The 25,132-nt window shown below is 37.8% G+C and overlaps 1 protein-coding gene across 1 annotated transcript in view; it reads left to right on the top strand.

The window, feature by feature from the left end:
* LOC138753087 (uncharacterized) overlaps nucleotides 1-24,579 on the top strand; it is a 967,433-nt gene extending 942,854 nt beyond the window's left edge. Inside the window, exons 6-8 of the mRNA XM_069915678.1 lie at nucleotides 5,930-5,994; nucleotides 12,573-12,637; nucleotides 24,446-24,579. Coding sequence (XP_069771779.1) covers nucleotides 5,930-5,994; nucleotides 12,573-12,637; nucleotides 24,446-24,503 — 188 coding nt within the window. The 3' untranslated portion in view covers nucleotides 24,504-24,579. The remainder of the gene's footprint in view (nucleotides 1-5,929; nucleotides 5,995-12,572; nucleotides 12,638-24,445) is intronic.
* Nucleotides 24,580-25,132: the final 553 nt, after the last annotated feature.

Here is a 25,132-nt window from a genome sequence, read left to right as displayed (position 1 = left end):
AGATTTCTTAACTTTCTTCTGAGATTTATCTAATAAAACTTCCAAAACACAATTAAAATCACCACCAACTAAAGTATTATCATTAGCCTGACCCAAACATAAAAATGGATCTGAAATAAATCTTTCATCATCTACATTTGGGGAATAAATATTAAATAAAGTCCAAAATTCACTACAGATCTTACAATTTAATTTAAGAATACGTCCTGCCTTTTCCTCCATTGATTGTAATTCAAAAGATATTTTTTTATGTATCAAGATTGCTACGCCTTAACCCTAGAATTAAATGAAGAATATTCATGTCCAACACAGTCTCTCTTTAATTTCGTACTTTCCTTCACATTCAAATCTGTTTCTTGTAGAAAAAAAAATATCAATATTCATTTTCTTAATATGCACCAAGACTTGTATACGCTTAATCGGACTGTTTAATCCTCAAACATTAAAAGTAGCAAACCTCAACTTCGACATATCTACTATTATTACTAAATACCAATAATATCCAATAGGAAAAAAAATCACAAATTAAAAGCTAACTAAAATAAAAAATTTAAAAAAATAAGGAAGAACACCCCCCCCAAAAAAGACACCACCAACAGATAGTAATCCCTAAACAAAAACTGTGTGTGCGTCACCCACCAGTGGCTGATGACTAGTAAAGAACTTAGAGCAAATCTCTCCCTCCCCAGCCAAACAATGAATAACATCAAAATATCATAATAACAAAAAAATAAAGTAAGAAAAAGAAAATTCTTCTTTTCATCCAACAGATTCCAATCTCGAAGATCCCATTTCAGAAGAAGTTGGACACTTTCCATTCCCGATTTTCCCATTTCTGCCATTTCTTCCGTTTCCAAAACAACCAGATTTTTCTTTAGGAGACAATGGGGGACTACGTCTTTGTCCACTTATATCTGCAATGAATCATCAAAAATCATTGCTTCATGATCATTCTCAAAAAACCAAAATTGATAGTCTCCATAAAACACCCTCAACACTGCTGGGTAGCGAAAACTAGACTTATAACCTTTACACCACAAAACTTCTTTTACTGGATTAAATTGACATTGATGTTGAATGATCTCTTGACTCAAATCAGGATAAAACAATACTCTGCTGTTCTGAATCAATAACGAAGTTTGTCGGTGTCTCGCATTTTGCACTGCTAGTAGAAGTATTGCATCTCTGTCCAAATAATTAAAACATCGAATTGTTACCAGTCTCGGTGGTTGACCAGCTGAGGGTGTTCATCTTGGAGCTCTATGGTCTCTTTCCAGTACCAGTCCTCCAGAAAAGAATTCTTGCACTAATACGTGGAATCCAGTCCTTAAAGAAATGATGAGGACCTTGTCCTTCTATACCTTCTGGCAAGCCAACGATTTTCACATTATTCCTTCTGCTTTGATTCCCCAAATGGTCTATTTTCCTCTCTAACTCCTTCTCGCGTTCTCCCAATTCTATGACTGATTTTTCAACCTTCAACACTTTTTCTGTGTTAGAAGCCACTTGTTGTTTACAGACCAAAAAAGCAGTCTGGAATTTTTTAAATTCTTCATAAGATGCATCCACGTGCTTTAACTATATTCAATTCTGAACTTATGATTTGAACCATCTCATTCATGAGAGGCTGAATACCTGCATTTAATTGCATACACTTTTAGTCAGAAAAGCTCAGCCCTGCTCTCTCTGACGAAGTGGCAGAACAAGGTAACTGCAGCTCCTGCTGCAACTCAACAGGAGGAATTTTAAAAGGTTTGCTGTGGGTTTGGACTCTCAGTGACGGCACCCCGACTTCCTCAGGGGGTTGCCGCTGGTCTCCACCTGCATCTCATTGTTTTTTCACAAAATGATGAAGGAATGCGATATCTTCAGATTGAAATGCTTCCTGATGCATTTCCAACAATGGAGTCATCTTCCTGCGTGCTCCCTCCATTGAAATCAAAAGGCTTTCCAAATCAGGATCCACTTCCTGGGAAGACGCACCTTCTTCCAGAGAACGGGTAACTACAGCGCCATCCTTCACTTGGTGAGTAATAGACATTTTTTTCAGCTCCCACAGGCAATATTTGGGGTTACGACACTGAAGAGATTAGGCCTGAGGCTGTATCAAGTCGTCTAGGCCACAAACCTGCAACACTTCGAAAATGTAACTTCTTATGCACTTGAGGTTTAATCTTTTTACCATTAATGGCCATAATAGTTCCTTAATACTTTAAAGTAAAATTTAAAAGGTTTAAACTTGAACACAAAGTGTTAAAAAACGGGTACTTAAAAGTCTGGCCAGAGAGGTGGAGATTACACATCTAGACTCTAAGGAATCTTGCCACGCTCCATTTATTTCCATTCCTAGATTATTCTACTGCACATGTTGTGTGTGCTGAGTGAAAACATTCCTTTCAATTCCTAGTATATTCTAATGCGCATGTTGTGTGTGCTGAGTGAACACATTTCTTTCGATTCCAAGTATATTCTAATGTACATGTTGTGTGTGCTGAGTGAAAACATTCCTTTCTATTCCTAGTTTATTCTAATGCACATGTTGTGTGTGCTGAGTGAAAACATTTGTTTCTATTCCGTATATTCTAATGCAAATGTTGTGTGTGCTGAGTCAAAATATTTCTTTCTATTCCATGTATATTCTAATGCACATGCTATGTGTGCTGAGTTAAAACATTTCTTTCTATTCCAAGTATATTCTATGCACATGTGGTGTGTGCTGAGTCAAAACTTCCCTTTCTATTCCATGCATTTTCTAATGCAAATTTTGTATGTGCTGCATCAAAACATTCATTCCTATTCCAAATATTTTCAAATGCACCTGTTCTTTGTGCTGAGTCAAAACAATCCTTTCTATTCCAAGTTTATTCCAATACAAATGTTTTGTGTGCTGAGTTAAAATGTTCCATTGTATTCCACGTATCTTCTAATGTACATGTGGTGTGTGCTGAGTCAAAACATTCCTTTATATTCCAAGTCTCACACCAACCCTCTTTTCAATCGTCTTCAGCATGATGCTGAACCAAGCCATGAAAGACCCCAACAACGAAGACGCTGTTTACATCCGTTACCGCACGGATGGCAGTCTCTTCATTCTGAGGCGCCTGCAAGCTCACACCAAGACACAAGAGAAACTTGTCCGTGAACTACTCTTTGCAGACGATGCCGCTTTAGTTGCCCATTCAGTGCCAGCTCTTCAGCGCTTGACGTCCTGCTTTGCAGAAACTGCCAAAATGTTTGGCCTGGAAGTCAGCCTGAAGAAAACAGAGGTCCTCCATCAGCCAGCTCCCCACCATGACTACCAGCCCCCCCACATCTCCATCGGGCACACAAAACTCAAAATGGTCAACCAGTTTACCTATCTCGGCTGCACCATTTCATCAGATGCAAGGATCGACAATGAGATAGACAACAGACTCGCCAAGGCAAATAGCGCCTTTGGAAGACTACACAAAAGAGTCTGGAAAAACAACCAACTGAAAAACCGCACAAAGATAAGCGTATACAGAGCCGTTGTCATACCCACACTCCTGTTCGGCTCCGAATCATGGGTCCTCTACCGGCACCACCTACGGCTCCTAGAACGCTTCCACCAGCGTTGTCTCCGCTCCATCTTCAACATCCATTGGAGCGCTTTCATCCCTAACGTCGAAGTACTCGAGATGGCAGAGGTCGACAGCATCGAGTCCACGCTGCTGAAGATCCAGCTGCGCTGGATGGGTCACGTCTCCAGAATGGAGGACCATCGCCTTCCCAAGATCGTGTTATATGGCGAGCTCTCCACTGGCCACCGTGACAGAGGTGCACCAAAGAAAAGGTACAAGGACTGCCTAAAGAAATCTCTTGGTGCCTGCCACATTGACCACCGCCAGTGGGCTGATAACGCCTCAAACCGTGCATCTTGGCGCCTCACAGTTTGGCGGGCAGCAACCTCCTTTGAAGAAGACCGCAGAGCCCACCTCACTGACAAAAGGCAAAGGAGGAAAAACCCAACACCCAACCCCAACCAACCAATTTTCCCTTGCAACCGCTGCAACCGTTTCTGCCTGTCCCGCATCGGACTTGTCAGCCACAAACGAGCCTGCAGCTGACGTGGACTTTTTACCCCCTCCATAAATCTTCGTCCGCAAAGCCAAGCCAAAGAAAGATATTATAATGCACATCATGTGTGTTCTGTCTCAATACATTCCTTTCTAATCTAAGTATATTCTAATGCACATCTTGTGTGTGCTGAGTCAAAACATTTCATTCTCTTCCAAGTATATACTTATGCTCATATTGTGTGTGCTGCGTCAATACATTCCTTTATATTATAAGTATATTTTGATCTCATGTTGTGTGTGCAGAGTCAAAATATTCCTTTCTATTCCAAGTTTATCCTAAAACACAAGTTTTGTTTACTGAGTCAAAATTTTGCTTTCTATTCCAAGTATATTTGAATGCACGTTGCATGTGCTGAGTCAAAACATTTCTGTCTATTCCCAATATATTCTAATACACTTGATTTGTGCGATGGGTCAAAACATTCCTTTCTATTCCACGTATATACTTATGCTCATATTGTGTGTTCTACGTCAAAACATTCCTCTCTATTCCAAGTCTATTCCATTACACATGTTGTGTGTGCTGAGTCAAAACATTCTATTCTATTCCAAGTATATTCTCATGCACATCTTGTGTGTGCTGAGTCAAAACATTCCTTCCTATTCCAAGTATATGCTAATGCACATGTTGTGTGTGCTGTGTCAAAACATTCCTTTCTATTCCTAATATATTCTAATGCACAACTTGTGTGTGCTGTGTCAAAACATTCCTTTCTATTCCAAGTATATTCTATGCACATGTTGTGTGTGCTGAGTCAAAGCATTCCCTTCTATTACAAGAATATTCTAATGCACATGGTGTGTGTGCTGAGTCAAAACATTCCTTCGTATTCCATGTTTATTCTAATGCACATCTTGTGTGAGCTGAATCACAACATTCCTTTGCATTCCTAGCATAATCCAATGCACATGTTGTGTGTGCTGAGTAAAATATTCCTTTATATTCCTAGTATATTCTAATACACATGTTGTGTGTGCTGAGTCAAAACATTCCTTTCTATTCCAAGTATATTCTAATGCACATGTTGTGTGTGCTGAGTCAAAACATTTATTTCTATTCCAAGTATATTCTAATGTAAATGTTGTCTGTGCTGAGTCAGTATATTCCTTCCTATTCCAAGTATATGCTAATGCACATGTTGTGTGTGCTGTGTCAAAACATTCCTTTCTATTCCTAATATATTCTAATGCACAACTTGTGTGTGCTGTGTCAAAACATTCCTTTCTATTCCAAGTATATTCTATGCACATGTTGTGTGTGCTGAGTCAAAGCATTCCCTTCTATTACAAGAATATTCTAATGCACATGGTGTGTGTGCTGAGTCAAAACATTCCTTCGTATTCCATGTTTATTCTAATGCACATCTTGTGTGAGCTGAATCACAACATTCCTTTGCATTCCTAGCATAATCCAATGCACATGTTGTGTGTGCTGAGTAAAATATTCCTTTATATTCCTAGTATATTCTAATACACATGTTGTGTGTGCTGAGTCAAAACATTCCTTTCTATTCCAAGTATATTCTAATGCACATGTTGTGTGTGCTGAGTCAAAACATTTCTTTCTATTCCAAGTATATTCTAATGTAAATGTTGTCTGTGCTGAGTCAGTATATTCCTTCCTATTCCAAGTATATTCTAATGCATATGTTGTGTGTGCTGGAAAAAAAATTATTTCTATTCAAATAAATTCGAATGCAGATGTTGTGTGTGCTGAGTAAAAACATTCCTTTCTATTCCAAGTATATTCTAATACACATGTTGTGTGGGCTGAGTAAAAACATTCCTTTCTATTCCATGTATATTCTTGCTTCGGCTGGGAATCGGAGGAGGAACTCGGAGAGAGTCAGACTGTGAGTCGGAGGAGGACGATCTTGGTCAAAGTAACGAGAAGGTAAGCTATAAAAGGCGGGGGCTTTCCGCCGCTTGGACCTACTTGGTTTGGCAGGTAGTCGGAGGAGGAACTCAGAGAGAGTCGGGCTGTGAGTCGGTGGAGGAGCAGCTTGGTGAAAGTGACAAGAAGGTCAGGTGAGCGTTATGGCGAATGGAGGTGAGGTGAGTGGCCCGTCAAGCGAGCAACACGGAGAAGGAGTGGGACTTCCAGGATTTTCCTCAACAGGCTTAGGCCAAAACAGGCGAGGAGAAATGTAAGCGGCATTATTTTAACTCAGTCATACCTATGGGCTTAGTGCTTTGTACTGGGTGTCAGATGTGGGAACCATGGGTGTGTTCCACCCTCGCAGATAGCCACATCTGCATAAGGTGCACCGAGATTCAGTTCCATAAGGACCGAGTTGGGGATCTGGAGCTGCACCTTTAGGACCTGCAGCTGGTAAAGGAGAGTGAGGAGTTAATAGTTTCAACTTTCAGGGATATAGTTTCCCCGAGACCAGATGTGTCAGGTAAGTGGGTAACTGTCAGGGGAGGGAAGAAAAATGCCTAGAAAATGGAGAGCACACCTGTGAGTACTCATCTCAGTAACAGGTATTTTGTGCTGGATGCTGTTGAGGGAGATGACCTGACAGAAGCTGGCTGCAGTGATCAAGTCGCTGGCACTGAGCCTGGTACGGTGGTACGAAAGGTAAGAAGGAATGCAGTGGTCATTGGGACCTTCATTGGCAGAGGTACAGACTATGAGCCATATTCTGTGAGCCAGATAGATATACCCGCATGGTGTGCTGCCTCCCTGGTGCAAGTGTACGGAATATATCAAATCAGGTCCAGAGTATTCTGAAAGGAGAGTACATGTGGGTACCAATGACATAGATAAAAAGAGGGAGGATGTACTAAGAAAGGATTACAGCGAGCTAGGACCGAAGCTAAGAAACAGGACCGCATTGGTCATGATCTCTGGATAGCTACCTGTGCCATGTGCAACTGAGCACAAAAATAGAAGGTTAAGACAAGTGAATGTGTGGCTGAGGGGCTGGTGTGAAAGACAGGGTATTGGCTTCTTGGACCATTGCGATCTCTTTTGGGGAAGGCATGACCTTTACAAGAAGGATGGGTTACACCTAAACCCAAAAGGCGTCAATATATTGGCAGCTAGGTTTGGTGCAGCCGTCGGATGTGGTTTAAACTATTTGGCAGGGGGATGGGAACCTGTATGATAGGGCAAAGGACAGGAAATATAAAATAGGAAAAGTTAGGTTAGGCAGTGAAAGTAAAAAATCAGCAAGAGCAAGGAGGGTGAAAAAAGCAAATCTGAAGGCTTTATATCTTAATGCAAGAAGCATTCGGAACATGGGAGCTGAATTGGCTGTGGAAATTGAGACAAACAAATCCGATTTGATTGGGATTACAGAAACATGGCTGCAAGGTGGACAAGCCTGGGAACTTAACTTAGTTAAGATCGACAAGAAAGAAAAGGGGATGTGGTAGCATTGATGGTGAGAGAAGGGACCGACATGATTGACAGGAAGGATATTAACACAGAAGATGCAGAATCTATATGGGTAGAACTGAGGAACAGCAAGGGGCAGAAAACATTAGTGGGGGTGGTAATTAGGCTTCTAAATAGTAATGTAGAGGTGAGGGAAGGCATAAAAATAGAAATTAGAGAAGCATGGAATAAGGCAACAGCTGTCGTCATGGGAGAATTTAATTCACATATAGATTGGACTAGCCAAATTAGTAAAAATACTGAGGAGCAGGAATTCCTTGAATGTTTTCGGAACAGTTATCTAGACCAATATGTCGAGGAACCAACTCAGAAGCAGGTAATTTTAGACTGGGTATTATGTCATGAAAAGGGGCTAATCAGCAATCTTGTTGTTCGAGGTCCTTTGGGTAGGAGCGATCACAATATGATCGAATTCTCATTCGACATGGAGAGTGAAGAAATTAAAACCGAAACTAAGGTCCTGACTTTAAATAAAGGGAATTTTGATGGTATGAGACAGGAGTTGAGTAGATTGATTGGGTGGTGTTTATGGGGGGGTTGACGGTGGATAGACAAAGGAAAGCATTTAAAAATCTAATGGAAGGATTGCAGAAATCGTTTTTACCGGTTTGGCATAAAAATAAATCAAAAAAGGTGACTCAACCGTGGAGAACAAGGGAAATTAGAGATAGCATTAGGTCCAAAGAGAGGGCATATCAATTGGCGAAAAAAAGTACCAAATCCGAAAACTGGGATCAGTTCAAGATGCAGCAAATGAGGACAAAGGGATTAATCAAGAGGGCAAAAATAAATTACGAAAGTAAGCTTGCGGCAAACATAAAAACCAACTGCAAAAGCTTTTATAGATACATCAAGAGGAAAAGATTGGTGAAATCTAGAGTTGGTCCCTTGGAGTCAGAATCAGGGGAATATATAATGGGGAATAAAGAAATGGTAGACCAATTAAATGCTTACTTTAATTCTGTTTTCACAAGAGAGGATACAAATAACCTCCCAAGGATTTTGGGAAACATAGAGACTAAAGCAAGGGAGGAGCTGAATGAAATCAGTATCTATAAGGACATGGTCTTGGGGAAATTGAAGGGATTGAAGGCTGATATATCCCAAGGGCCTGATAATCTACATCCTAGGGTACTTAAAGAAGTGGACATTCAGATAGCAGATGCTTTAAGAATTATTTTCCATCATTCGATAGACTCAGGATCAGTACCCATGGATTGGAGGGTAGCTAATGTTACCCCACTATTTAAAAAGGGGGGTAGAGGAAAAGCGGGGAATTATAGGCCAGTGAGCCTTACATCTGTAGTGGGCAAAATGATGGGAATCCATTGTTAAGGATATAATAGCGGAGCATATGACTAGCAGAGATGGGATCGGACAGAGTCAACATGGATTTACAAAAGGTAAATCCTGCTTGACAAATCTATTGGAATTCTTTGAGATGGTGACAGGTAAAATAGATGGGTGAGAGCCAGTGGATGTGGTGCAACTGGATTTCCAAAAGGCCTAGAATAAGTTCCCACATAAATGACTGGCATGTAAAATCAAAGCTCATGGGATTGGGGTAAGGTATTTATGTGGATTCAGAACTGGCAGGGAGATAGAAGACAGAAAGTTGGAAAAATCGGCTCATTTTCTGAGTGGCACTTTTTGTGTGTGCTGAGTCAAAACTTTCCTTTCTACTCCAAGTATATTCTAATGCACATGTTGTGTGTGCTGAGTCACAATATTCTTTTCTATTCCAAATATATTCTAATACACATGTTGGCTGTGCTGAACCAAAGCATTTCTTTCTACTCCAAGTATATTCCAATGCAAATGTTGTGTGGCCTGAGTCAAAACATTCCTTTCTATTCGATGTATATTCTAATGAACGTTGTCTGTGATGAGTCAAAACATTTATTTCTATTCCAAGAATATTCAAAAGAACATGTTGTGTGTACAGAGTCAAAACATTCCTTTCTATTTCAAATATATTCTATTGCACATTTTGTGTGTGCTGAGTCAAAACATTTCTTTCTTTTCCAAGTATATTCCAATGCACATGTGGTGTGCGCTGAGTCAAAACATTCCTTTGTATTGCAAGTATATACTAATGCACATGTTGTGTGTGCTGAGTCAAAACATTCCTTTGTATTGCAAGTATATACTAATGCACATGTTGTGGGTGCTGAGTCAAAACATTCCTTTCTATTTCATGTATATACTAATGCACATGTTGTGTGTGATGAATCAAACATTCCATTCTATTCGAAGTATATTCTAATCCACGTTGTGTGTGCTGAGTCAAAACATTCCTTTCTTTTCCTAATATATTATAAGGCGCATCTTGTTTGTGCTGTGTCAAAACATTTATTTCTATTCCATGTACATTCTAATGCACATGTTGTATGTGCAGTGTCAAAATATTTATTTCTATTCCACATATATTCTAATGCACTTGTATTGAGTGCTGAGTAAAAACATAACTTTCGATTCCAAGTATATTCTAATGCACATGTTGTGTGTGCTGGGTCAAAACATTCTGTGCTATACCAAATATATTCTAATGCACATGTTGTAGGTGATGAGTAAAATCATTCCTTTGTATTCCAATTATATTCTAATGCACATGTTGTGTGTGCTGCATCAAAACATTCCTTTCTTTTCCAAGTTTATTCCCATTCAAATGTTGTGTGTGCTGAGTCAAAATATTTCTTTCTATTACAAGTATATTCTAATGCACATGTTGTAGGAGATGAGTAAAATCATTCGTTTATATTCCAAGTATATACTAGTACACATGTTGTGTGTGGTGAGTAAAAACATTCCTTTCTACTCCAAATTTATTCTAATGCACATGTTGTGTCTATTGAGTAAAAACATTTAATTCTAGTCCATGTATATTCTAATGCACATCTTGTGTGTGTTGCATCAAAACATTCCTTTCTTTTCCAAGTATATTCCCATTCACATGTTGTGTGTGGTGAGTAAAAACATTCCTTTCTACTCCAAATTTATTCTAATGCACATGTTGTGTCTATTGAGTAAAAACATTTAATTCTAGTCCATGTATATTCTAATGCACATCTTGTGTGTGTTGCATCAAAACATTCCTTTCTTTTCCAAGTATATTCCCATTCACATGTTGTGTGTGCTGAGTCAAAATATTTCCTTCTATTGCAAGTATATTCTAATGCACATGTTGTAGGAGATGAGTAAAATCATTTGTTTGTATTCCAAGTATATACAAATGCACGTTTCGTGTGCTGAATCAAAACATTCCGTTCTATTGCAAGTATATTCTCAAGCACACGTTTTCTGTGCTGAGTCAAAACATTTCTTTCAATGCCAAATATATTCAAATACACTTGTTCTGTGTGCTGGCTCAAAACATTCCTTTCTATTCCAAATACACACTAATGCACATGTGATGTGTGGAAGTCAAAACATTCCTTTCTCTTCCACATATATTCTAATGCTCATATTGTGTGTGCTGTGTCAATACATTCCCTTATATTCTAAGTATATATTGATCACATGTTGTGTATGCTGAGTCAAAACATTCCTTTCTATTGCAAGCATATATTCTGATGCACAGCATGTGTCTGCTAGGCGAAAAAAAAAATTTCTATTCCAAGTATATTCCCATGCACATGTTGTGTGCGCTGAGTAAAAACATTTCTTTCTATTCCAAATGTATTCTCAAGCACATTTTGTGTGTGCTGACTAAAATCATTCATTTCTATTCAAGATATATTCTAATGCACATTGTGTGAGAAGATAGAAAGCATTTCTTTGTATTCCATGTATATTCCAATGGACATTTTTTGTGTCAAGAGTCCAAACATTCCTTTCTATTCCAACTATATATTCCGATGCACAGGATGTGTCTGCTGAGTCAAAACATTTCTTTCTATTCCAAGTATATACTAATGCATGTGTTGTCTGTGCTGAGTAAAAACATTCCTTTCTTTTCCAACTATATTCTAATGCACATGTTGTATGTGCTGAGTGAAAACTTTCCTTTCTTATCCAAGTGTATTGTAATATACATGTTGTGTGTGCTGAGTGAATACTTTCCTTTCTATTCCAAATATAGTCTAATATACATGTTGTGTGTGCTGAGTCAAAAGAATCCTTCTTATTCCCAGTTAACTCTAATGTACATGTTGTGTGAGCTGAGTCAAAACATTTCTTTATATTCCATGTAAATATTCTGATGCACAGGATGTGTCTGCTAGGTGAAAACATTTCTTTCTATTCCAAGTATATTCTAATGCACATGTTGTATGTGCTAAGTCTTAACATTTCTTTGTATTTCAAGTATATTTCAATGGACATGTCGTGTGTGCTGAGGCAAAACATTCCTTTCCATTCCAAGGATATTCTAATGTTCATGTTGTGTGCGCTGAGTAAAAGCATTTCTTTCTATTCCAAATGTATTCTGATGCACATGTGTGAGATGATACAAAGCATTTCTTTGTATTCCATGTATATTCCAATGGACATTTGTGTGTCAAGAGTCCAAACATTCCTTTCTATTCCAACTATATATTCTGATGCACAAGATGTAACTGCTAGGTGAAAACATTTCTCTATTCCAAGTATATTCCAATGCAAATGTTGTGCGTGCTGGGTCAAAACATTTCTTTCTATTCCAAGGATATTCTAATGTACATGTTGTGTGTGCTGAGTAAAAACATTTCTTTCTATTCCAAATTTATTCTCAAGCACATTTTGTGTGTGCTGATTAAAATCATTCATTTCTATTCCAAGTATATTCTAATGCACATGTTGTGTGTGCTGAGTCAAAACATTTCTTTCTATTCCAAGTATATTCTAATGTAAATGTTGTCTGTGCTGAGTCAGTATATTCCTTCCTATTCCAAGTATATTCTAATGCATATGTTGTGTGTGCTGGAAAAAAAATTATTTCTATTCAAATAAATTCGAATGCAGATGTTGTGTGTGCTGAGTAAAAACATTCCTTTCTATTCCAAGTATATTCTAATACACATGTTGTGTGGGCTGAGTAAAAACATTCCTTTCTATTCCATGTATATTCTTGCTTCGGCTGGGAATCGGAGGAGGAACTCGGAGAGAGTCAGACTGTGAGTCGGAGGAGGACGATCTTGGTCAAAGTAACGAGAAGGTAAGCTATAAAAGGCGGGGGCTTTCCGCCGCTTGGACCTACTTGGTTTGGCAGGTAGTCGGAGGAGGAACTCAGAGAGAGTCGGGCTGTGAGTCGGTGGAGGAGCAGCTTGGTGAAAGTGACAAGAAGGTCAGGTGAGCGTTATGGCGAATGGAGGTGAGGTGAGTGGCCCGTCAAGCGAGCAACACGGAGAAGGAGTGGGACTTCCAGGATTTTCCTCAACAGGCTTAGGCCAAAACAGGCGAGGAGAAATGTAAGCGGCATTATTTTAACTCAGTCATACCTATGGGCTTAGTGCTTTGTACTGGGTGTCAGATGTGGGAACCATGGGTGTGTTCCACCCTCGCAGATAGCCACATCTGCATAAGGTGCACCGAGATTCAGTTCCATAAGGACCGAGTTGGGGATCTGGAGCTGCACCTTTAGGACCTGCAGCTGGTAAAGGAGAGTGAGGAGTTAATAGTTTCAACTTTCAGGGATATAGTTTCCCCGAGACCAGATGTGTCAGGTAAGTGGGTAACTGTCAGGGGAGGGAAGAAAAATGCCTAGAAAATGGAGAGCACACCTGTGAGTACTCATCTCAGTAACAGGTATTTTGTGCTGGATGCTGTTGAGGGAGATGACCTGACAGAAGCTGGCTGCAGTGATCAAGTCGCTGGCACTGAGCCTGGTACGGTGGTACGAAAGGTAAGAAGGAATGCAGTGGTCATTGGGACCTTCATTGGCAGAGGTACAGACTATGAGCCATATTCTGTGAGCCAGATAGATATACCCGCATGGTGTGCTGCCTCCCTGGTGCAAGTGTACGGAATATATCAAATCAGGTCCAGAGTATTCTGAAAGGAGAGTACATGTGGGTACCAATGACATAGATAAAAAGAGGGAGGATGTACTAAGAAAGGATTACAGCGAGCTAGGACCGAAGCTAAGAAACAGGACCGCATTGGTCATGATCTCTGGATAGCTACCTGTGCCATGTGCAACTGAGCACAAAAATAGAAGGTTAAGACAAGTGAATGTGTGGCTGAGGGGCTGGTGTGAAAGACAGGGTATTGGCTTCTTGGACCATTGCGATCTCTTTTGGGGAAGGCATGACCTTTACAAGAAGGATGGGTTACACCTAAACCCAAAAGGCGTCAATATATTGGCAGCTAGGTTTGGTGCAGCCGTCGGATGTGGTTTAAACTATTTGGCAGGGGGATGGGAACCTGTATGATAGGGCAAAGGACAGGAAATATAAAATAGGAAAAGTTAGGTTAGGCAGTGAAAGTAAAAAATCAGCAAGAGCAAGGAGGGTGAAAAAAGCAAATCTGAAGGCTTTATATCTTAATGCAAGAAGCATTCGGAACATGGGAGCTGAATTGGCTGTGGAAATTGAGACAAACAAATCCGATTTGATTGGGATTACAGAAACATGGCTGCAAGGTGGACAAGCCTGGGAACTTAACTTAGTTAAGATCGACAAGAAAGAAAAGGGGATGTGGTAGCATTGATGGTGAGAGAAGGGACCGACATGATTGACAGGAAGGATATTAACACAGAAGATGCAGAATCTATATGGGTAGAACTGAGGAACAGCAAGGGGCAGAAAACATTAGTGGGGGTGGTAATTAGGCTTCTAAATAGTAATGTAGAGGTGAGGGAAGGCATAAAAATAGAAATTAGAGAAGCATGGAATAAGGCAACAGCTGTCGTCATGGGAGAATTTAATTCACATATAGATTGGACTAGCCAAATTAGTAAAAATACTGAGGAGCAGGAATTCCTTGAATGTTTTCGGAACAGTTATCTAGACCAATATGTCGAGGAACCAACTCAGAAGCAGGTAATTTTAGACTGGGTATTATGTCATGAAAAGGGGCTAATCAGCAATCTTGTTGTTCGAGGTCCTTTGGGTAGGAGCGATCACAATATGATCGAATTCTCATTCGACATGGAGAGTGAAGAAATTAAAACCGAAACTAAGGTCCTGACTTTAAATAAAGGGAATTTTGATGGTATGAGACAGGAGTTGAGTAGATTGATTGGGTGGTGTTTATGGGGGGGTTGACGGTGGATAGACAAAGGAAAGCATTTAAAAATCTAATGGAAGGATTGCAGAAATCGTTTTTACCGGTTTGGCATAAAAATAAATCAAAAAAGGTGACTCAACCGTGGAGAACAAGGGAAATTAGAGATAGCATTAGGTCCAAAGAGAGGGCATATCAATTGGCGAAAAAAAGTACCAAATCCGAAAACTGGGATCAGTTCAAGATGCAGCAAATGAGGACAAAGGGATTAATCAAGAGGGCAAAAATAAATTACGAAAGTAAGCTTGCGGCAAACATAAAAACCAACTGCAAAAGCTTTTATAGATACATCAAGAGGAAAAGATTGGTGAAATCTAGAGTTGGTCCCTTGGAGTCAGAATCAGGGGAATATATAATGGGGAATAAAGAAATGGTAGACCAATTAAATGCTTACTTTAATTCTGTTTTCACAAGAGAGGATACAAATAACCTCCCAAGGATTTTGGGAAACATAGAGACTAAAGCAAGGGAGGAGCTGAATGAAATCAGTATCTATAAGGACATGGTCTTGGGGAAATTGAAGGGATTGAAGGCTGATATATCCCAAGGGCCTGATAATCTACATCCTAGGGTACTTAAAGAAGTGGACATTCAGATAGCAGATGCTTTAAGAATTATTTTCCATCATTCGATAGACTCAGGATCAGTACCCATGGATTGGAGGGTAGCTAATGTTACCCCACTATTTAAAAAGGGGGGTAGAGGAAAAGCGGGGAATTATAGGCCAGTGAGCCTTACATCTGTAGTGGGCAAAATGATGGGAATCCATTGTTAAGGATATAATAGCGGAGCATATGACTAGCAGAGATGGGATCGGACAGAGTCAACATGGATTTACAAAAGGTAAATCCTGCTTGACAAATCTATTGGAATTCTTTGAGATGGTGACAGGTAAAATAGATGGGTGAGAGCCAGTGGATGTGGTGCAACTGGATTTCCAAAAGGCCTAGAATAAGTTCCCACATAAATGACTGGCATGTAAAATCAAAGCTCATGGGATTGGGGTAAGGTATTTATGTGGATTCAGAACTGGCAGGGAGATAGAAGACAGAAAGTTGGAAAAATCGGCTCATTTTCTGAGTGGCACTTTTTGTGTGTGCTGAGTCAAAACTTTCCTTTCTACTCCAAGTATATTCTAATGCACATGTTGTGTGTGCTGAGTCACAATATTCTTTTCTATTCCAAATATATTCTAATACACATGTTGGCTGTGCTGAACCAAAGCATTTCTTTCTACTCCAAGTATATTCCAATGCAAATGTTGTGTGGCCTGAGTCAAAACATTCCTTTCTATTCGATGTATATTCTAATGAACGTTGTCTGTGATGAGTCAAAACATTTATTTCTATTCCAAGAATATTCAAAAGAACATGTTGTGTGTACAGAGTCAAAACATTCCTTTCTATTTCAAATATATTCTATTGCACATTTTGTGTGTGCTGAGTCAAAACATTTCTTTCTTTTCCAAGTATATTCCAATGCACATGTGGTGTGCGCTGAGTCAAAACATTCCTTTGTATTGCAAGTATATACTAATGCACATGTTGTGTGTGCTGAGTCAAAACATTCCTTTGTATTGCAAGTATATACTAATGCACATGTTGTGGGTGCTGAGTCAAAACATTCCTTTCTATTTCATGTATATACTAATGCACATGTTGTTTGTGATGAATCAAACATTCCATTCTATTCGAAGTATATTCTAATCCACGTTGTGTGTGCTGAGTCAAAACATTCCTTTCTTTTCCTAATATATTATAAGGCGCATCTTGTTTGTGCTGTGTCAAAACATTTATTTCTATTCCATGTACATTCTAATGCACATGTTGTATGTGCAGTGTCAAAATATTTATTTCTATTCCACATATATTCTAATGCACTTGTATTGAGTGCTGAGTAAAAACATAACTTTCGATTCCAAGTATATTCTAATGCACATGTTGTGTGTGCTGGGTCAAAACATTCTGTGCTATACCAAATATATTCTAATGCACATGTTGTAGGTGATGAGTAAAATCATTCCTTTGTATTCCAAGTATATTCTAATGCACATGTTGTGTGTGCTGCATCAAAACATTCCTTTCTTTTCCAAGTTTATTCCCATTCAAATGTTGTGTGTGCTGAGTCAAAATATTTCTTTCTATTACAAGTATATTCTAATGCACATGTTGTAGGAGATGAGTAAAATCATTCGTTTATATTCCAAGTATATACTAGTACACATGTTGTGTGTGGTGAGTAAAAACATTCCTTTCTACTCCAAATTTATTCTAATGCACATGTTGTGTCTATTGAGTAAAAACATTTAATTCTAGTCCATGTATATTCTAATGCACATCTTGTGTGTGTTGCATCAAAACATTCCTTTCTTTTCCAAGTATATTCCCATTCACATGTTGTGTGTGGTGAGTAAAAACATTCCTTTCTACTCCAAATTTATTCTAATGCACATGTTGTGTCTATTGAGTAAAAACATTTAATTCTAGTCCATGTATATTCTAATGCACATCTTGTGTGTGTTGCATCAAAACATTCCTTTCTTTTCCAAGTATATTCCCATTCACATGTTGTGTGTGCTGAGTCAAAATATTTCCTTCTATTGCAAGTATATTCTAATGCACATGTTGTAGGAGATGAGTAAAATCATTTGTTTGTATTCCAAGTATATACAAATGCACGTTTCGTGTGCTGAATCAAAACATTCCGTTCTATTGCAAGTATATTCTCAAGCACACGTTTTCTGTGCTGAGTCAAAACATTTCTTTCAATGCCAAATATATTCAAATACACTTGTTCTGTGTGCTGGCTCAAAACATTCCTTTCTATTCCAAATACACACTAATGCACATGTGATGTGTGGAAGTCAAAACATTCCTTTCTCTTCCACATATATTCTAATGCTCATATTGTGTGTGCTGTGTCAATACATTCCCTTATATTCTAAGTATATATTGATCACATGTTGTGTATGCTGTGTCAAAACATTCCTTTCTATTGCAAGTTTATCCTAATACACATGTTTTGTTTACTAAGTTAAAATTTTCCTTTATATTCCATGCATATTCTTATGCACATCTTCTGTGTGCTGCATCAAAACATTCCTTGATATTCCTAATATATTCTAATGCACACCTTGTGTGTGCTATGTCAAAACATTCCTTTCTATTCCAAGTATATTCGAATGCACATGTTGAGTGTGCTGAGTCAAAACATTCCTTTCTATTCGAAGTATATTCTAATGCACATCTTGTGTGTGCTGAGTCAAAACATTCCTTCCTATTCCATGTTTATTCGAATGCACATCTTGTGTGTGCTGAATCAAAACATTCATTTGTATTCCAAGTATATTCTAATGCAAATGTTGAGTGTGCTGAGTAAAAATATTCCTTTATATTCCTAGTATATTCTAATGCACATGTTGTTTGTGGGAAGGCAAAACATTCCTTTCTATTGCATGCATATTCTAATGCACATCTTGTGTGTGCTGCGTCAAAACATTCCTTTCTATTCCAAGTATATTCTAATGCACATACTGTGTGTGCTGAGTCAAAACATTCCTTTCTTTTCCAAGTATATTCTCATTCACATGTTGTGTGTGCTGAGTCAAAATATTCCTTTCTATTGCAAGTATATACTAATGCACATGTTGTGTGTGCTGAGTCAAAACATTCCATTCTATTCCAAGTATATTCAAATGCACGTTGCGTGTGCTGAGTCAAAACATTCCTTACAATTTCTAATATATTATAAGACACATCTTCTTTGTGCTGAGTCAAAACATTTCTTTCTATTCCAAATATATTCTAATATACTTGTTTTGTGTGCTGGGTCAAAACCTTCCTTTCTTTTCCAAGTACACTCTAATGCACATGTGATGTGTGTTGAGTCAAAACATTCCTTTCTATTCCACGAATATTCAAATGCTCATATTGTGTGTGCTGTGTCAATACATTCCTTTCTATTCCAAGTTTATCCTAATACACATGTTGTGTGTGCTGAGTCAAAATTTCCCTTTCTATTCCAAGTATATTCTAATGCACATGTTGTGTGTGCTGAGTCAAAACATTCCTTTATATTGCTAGTATATTCTATTGCACATTTTGTGTGTGCTGAGTCAAAACATTCCTTTCCATATATAACCATATAATCATATAACCACTTACAGCACAGAACAGGGCAGCTCGGCCCTACTAGTCCATGCCGTAACAAATCCCCACCCTCCTAGTCCCACTGACCAGCACCCGGTCCATAACCCTCCAGTCCTCTCCTCTCCATGTAACTATCTAGTCTTTCCTTAAATGTAATCAATGATCCCGCCTCGACTACATCTGTTGGAAGCTCATTCCTCATCCCCACACCCTTTGCGTAAAGAATTTTCCCCTCATGTTCCCCTTATAATTTTCCCCCTTCAATCATAAACCATGCCCTCTAGTTTGAATCTCCCCCACTCTTAATTGAAAAAGCCTATCCACGTTTACTCTGTCTGTCCCTTTTAAAATCTGAAACACCTCTATCAAGTCCACTCTCAATCTTCTACGCTCCAGTGAAAAAACCTTTTCCTGTAACTCAAACCTTGAAATCCTTTTAACATTCTCGTGAACCTTTTCTGCACTCTCTCTATTTTGTTTATATCTTTCCTATAATTTGGTGACCAAAACTGTACACAGTACTCCAAATTTGGCCTCCCCATTGCCTTGTACAATTTCATCATAACTTCCCTACTCTTGAATTCAATACTCCGATTTATGAAGGCCATCATTCCAAATGCCTTCTTCACCACACCATCTACCTGTGTATTAGCCTTGAGGGAACTATTTACCACAACTCCTAAATCCCTTTGTTGCTCTGAACATCTCAATAGCCTACCATTTAATGCATATGACCTATTTAGATTTGCCTTTCCAAAATGTAACACCTCACACTTATCTGTATTAAATTCCATCAGCCATTTCTCAGCCCACACCTCCAGCCTTCCTAAATCACCTTTTAATCTATGGTAATCTTCCTCACTGTCCACAACACCACCAATCTTTGTATCATCCGCAAACTTGCTTATCCAATTCTCCACCCCGACTTCCAGATCGTTAATATATATAACAAACAATAGTGGACCGAGGACCGATCCCTGAGGAACTCCACTAGTCACTGGCCTCCAATTGGACAAACAATTTTCTACCAATAATTTCTGACACCTCCCATCCAACCATTGCTGAATCCATTTCACTACCTCCTCATTTATACCTAATGCCTCCACCAATTTTCCTAATGTCCTGTGGGGAAGTTTGTCAAAAGCTTTACTAAAATCTAAATAGACAATATCCACAGTTTTCCCTTCATCAACCTTTTTTGTAACCCCCTCGAAAAACTCAATCAGGTTTGTCAAGCATGATCTACCCCTGACAAAACCATGCTGATTACTCCCTAGCAATCCCTGTACCTCCAAATAATTGTAAATACCATCTCTCAGAACACATTCTATCAACTTGCCCACCACAAACATCAGACTCACGGGCCTATAATTCCAAGGTTTACATTTAGACCCTTTCTTAAACAGCGGAACCACATGCTACACCCTCCAAAACTTTGACACTACCCCCGTTGCCAGTGACATCCTAAATATTTCTGTTAATGGCCCCACTATCTGTCCACTAGCCTCCCTGAGTGTCCTTGAGAATATCTTGTCCGGTCCCAGAGATTTATCCAACTTTATGTTTTTCAACACAGCCATCACTACCTCCTCGGTTAACCTTATATGCTTCATTACCTCACCACTATTTTTCTTTACCTCAACTGGTTCAATATTTTTTTCCCTAGTGAATACTGAGACAAAGAAATCATTCAAAATTTCCCCCATTTCCTCTGACTCTCACTCAGCCTACCCTCACTATCTAAAAGGGGTCCAATTTTATCACCCTCTAATCTTTTATTGTAATGTACTTATAGAAACCCTTTGTATTTTTTTTTCACTGTCTGCCAAAGCCTCTTCGTGCCTTTTTTTGGCATTTGTAATATCTTTGCACATTTCTAATGCACATCTTGTGTGTGCTGCATCAAAACATTCCTTTCTTTTCCAAGTATATTCTCATTCACACGTTGTGTGTGCTGAGTCAAAATATTTCTTTCTATTCAAGTATATTCTAATGCACATGTTGTGTGCTCTGAGTCAACACATTCCTTTCTATTCCAAGTATATTTGAATGCACATGTTTTGTGTGCTGAGTAAAGACATTTCTTTCTATTCCAAATATATTCAAATACACTTGTTCTGTGTGCTGGCTCAAAACATTCCTTTCTATTCCAAATACACACTAATGCACATGTGATGTGTGGAAGTCAAAACATTCCTTTCTCTTCCACGTATATTCAAATGCTCATATTGTGTGTGCTGTGTCAATACATTCCTTTATATTCTAAGTATATATAGATCACATGTTGTGTATGCTGAGTCAAAACATTCCTTTCTATTGCAAGTTTATCCTCATTCACATGTTGTGTGTGCTGAGTCAAAACATTCCTTACTATTTCTAATATATTATAAGGCACATCTTGTTTGTGCTGAGTCAAAACATTTCTTTCTTTCTGTTCCAAATATATTCTAATATACTTGTTTTGTGTGCTGGGTCAAAACATTCCTTTCTATTCCATGTATATTCTAATTCTCATATTGTGTGTGCTGTGTCAATACATTCCTTTATATTCTAAGTATATTTTGATCATATGTTGTGTGTGCTGAGTCAAAACATTTCTTTCTATTCCAAGTTTATCCTAATACACATGTTTTGTGTACTGAGTCAAAATTTCCCTTTCTATTCCAAGTATATTCTAATGCACATGATGTGTGTGCTGAGTCAAAACATTCCTTTATATTGCTAGTATATTCTATTGCAAATTTTGTGTGCGCAGAGTCAAAACATTCCTTTCTATTCCTAATATATTCTGATCCCCACGTTGTGTGTGCTGCGTCAAAACATTCCTTTCTATTCCAAGTATATTCTCAGGCACATATTTTGTGTGCTGAATCAAAACATTCCTTTGCATTCCAAGTAATTTCCAATGCACAATTTTTGTCTGCTGAGTCAAAACATTTCTTTCTTTTGCAAGTATATTCCAATTCACATGTCATGTGTGCTGAGTCAAAATATTTCTTTCTATTCCAAAGGCATTTGGTTGCATATTTTGTGTGTGCGGAGTAAAAACATTCTTTTCCATTACAAGTACATTTTAATGCACATGTTGTGTGTGCAGAGTCAAAATATTTATTTCTATTCCAAGTATATTCTAATGCACATGTTGTGTGTGCTGGATCAAAACATTCTGTGCTATACCAAGTATATTCTAATGCACATGTTGTAGGTGATGAGGAAAATCATTCCTTTGTATTCCAAGCATATTCTCAGGCACATCTTGTGTGTATTGAGTAAAAACATTCAATTCTAGTCCATGTATATTCGAATGTACATCTTGTGTGTGCTGCATCAAAACATTCCTTTCTTTTCCAAATATATTTGCATTCACATGTTGTGTGTGCTGCGTCAAAATACTTCTTTCTATTGCAAGTATATTCTAAGGCACATGTTGTGTGTGCTGCGTCAAAATATTTCTTTCTATTGCAAGTATATTCTAATGTACATGTTGTGTGCGCTGAGTCAACACATTTCTGAATATTCCAAGTATATTCGAATGCACATTGCGTGTGCTGAGTCAAAACATTCCTTTCTATTCCAAGTATATTCTAATGCACATCATGTGTGTGCTGAGTCAAAACATTCCTTTGCATTCCAAGTAATTTCCAATGCACCTGTTTTGTTTGTTGAGTCAAAACATTTCTTTCTTTTGCAAGTATATTCCAATTCACATGTCATGTGTGCCGATTCAAAACATTTGTTTCTATACCAAGTATATTCTAATGCACATGTTGTGTGTGCAGATTCAAAATATTTATTTCTATTCCACATATATTATAATGCACATGTGGTGTGTGCTGAGTCAAAACTTTCCTTTCTATTCCAAGTATATGATAATAGACATGTTGTGTGTGCTGTGTCAAAATATTCCTTTATATTCCATGCATATTCTAATGCACATCTTGTGTGTGCTGCATCAAAACATTCCTTTCTATTCCTAATATATTCTCATCCACACGATGTGTGTGCCACGTCAAAATATTCCTTCCTATTCCAAGTATATTCTAATGCACATCTTGTGTGTGCTGCATCAAAACATTCCTTTCTATTCCAAGTATATTCTCAGGCACATGTTTTGTGTGCTGTGTCACATCATTCCTTTCTATTCCAACTATATTCCAATGCATATCTTGTGTGTGCTGAGTCAGAACATTCCTTCCTATTCCATGTTTATTCTAAAGCACATGTTGTGTGTGCTGAGTCAAAGCATTCCTTTCTATTCCAAGAATATTCTAATGCACATGTGTGTGTGCTGAGTCAAAACATTCCTTTATATTCCTTGCATATTCTAATGCACATCTTGTGTGTGCTGCGTCAAAACATTCCTTTCTATTCCAAGTATATACTCAGGCACATGTTGTGTGTCCTGCTTCAAAACATTCCTTTCTATTCCTAATATATTCTCATCCACACATTGTGTGTGCCACGTCAAAATATTCCTTCCTATTCCAAGTATATTCTAATGCACATCTTGTGTGTGCTGAATCAAAACATTCCTTTATATTCCTAGTATATTCTAATGCACCTGTTGTGTGTGCTGAGTCAAAGCATTCCTTTGTATTCCAAGAATATTCTAATGCATATGTGGTGTATGCTGAGTCAAAACTTTCTTTTGTATTCCAAGTATATGCTAATGCACATGTTGTGTGTGCTGAGTCAAAACATTCCTTTATATTCCATGCATATTCTAATGCACATCTTGTGTGTGCTGCGTTAAAACATTCCTTGCTATTCCAAGTATATTCTCAGGCACATGTTTTGTGTGCTGAGTTAAAACATTTCTTCCTATTCCATATTTATTCTAATGCACATCTTGTGTGTGCTGAATCACAACATTCCTTTGCATTCCCAGTATATTCCAATGCACATGATGTGTGTGCTGAGTCAAAACATTTCTTTCTTTTGCAAGTATATTTCAATTCACACGTTGTGTGTGCTGAGTCAAAACATTTCTTTCTATTCCAAGTATATTCTAATGCACATGTTGTGTGTGCTGGGTCAAAACAGTCTGCGATATTCCCAGTATATTCTAATGCACATGTTGTAGGTGTTGAGTAAAATCCTTCCTTTGTATTCGAAGTATATTCTAGTACACGTGTGTGCTGAGTAAAATATTCCTTTCTCTTCCAAGTATATTCTAATGAACATGTTGTGTGTATTGAGTAAAAACATTCAATTTTAGTCCACGTATATTCTAATGCACATTTTGTGTGTGTTGAGACCAAACATTCCTATCTCATCGAAGAATATTCGAATGCACATGTTGTCTGGTCTCAGTAATAACATTCCTTCCTCTTCCAAGTATGTTCTTATGAACTTTGTGTGTGCTGAGTGAAAACCTTCCTTTCTGTTCGAAATATATTCTAATGCATATGGTTTGTGTGCTGTCAAAACATTCCTTTCTATTCCAAGTGCATTTTAACGCACATGTTGTGTGTGCTGAGTCAAAAAATCTCTTTGTATTCCTATTTTTTAAACTTTATTTAAATGAACAAATAGTATATGACATAAACAACAATTAACCATAAACATGAATGTTATTTTTTTATATGCAGGAAAAAAAAGGAAAAGAAAGGAAACCCCCCCTCCCGTTCAGCCAACTCTCCTGAGTAGAGCCATAAAGAAAGAAAATGGAAAAAAATTAAAGAAAAATTAAAAATAAATACTAAGATCTATTCAATGTAAATTGAAATGTAAATATTCTGAATATGACTACCACTTTTTAATAAAAAAATATAATTATCACGTGAAAAATACGTATTTTTTTTCCATTATTAAACAATTTCTCATCTCATTATGCCATCTATTAATATCAATCTTATTTGTATCTTTCCACATACCATCGATACATTTTTTCACTACAAATACAGCTAAATATATAAATGCAAGCTCAAACTTATCTAATCCCAAACCTTTCAGAGGTTGAAAACTACCCAATAAAAATACTGTCGATTCTACAGGTATTTTAATCTTCTACAGGTATTCTAAAAACCATTGAAGTTTCTTCCAAAAAGATTGTATTTGTATGCATGACCAAACAGCATTAAAAAAAGTTTCAAGTGTATTACCACATCTAAAACACAAATCTTATTCATGAAAACCATACTTTTCTTTTAACTTTTCAGGTGTTAAGTATAATTGATGTAAAAAAATTATAGTTAATCATTGCATAATGTGCATTTATCAATCTAGTTAGTCATAATTTAGTCATTTCAGGTAAAATCATATCTCTACCAAATATA

This window comes from Narcine bancroftii, chromosome 2 (assembly GCF_036971445.1).
Source record: "Narcine bancroftii isolate sNarBan1 chromosome 2, sNarBan1.hap1, whole genome shotgun sequence".
Lineage (NCBI taxonomy): Eukaryota > Metazoa > Chordata > Chondrichthyes > Torpediniformes > Narcinidae > Narcine > Narcine bancroftii.
Note: the sequence above shows the minus strand (reverse complement) of the source record. Positions and strands in the feature narration are given on the sequence as shown.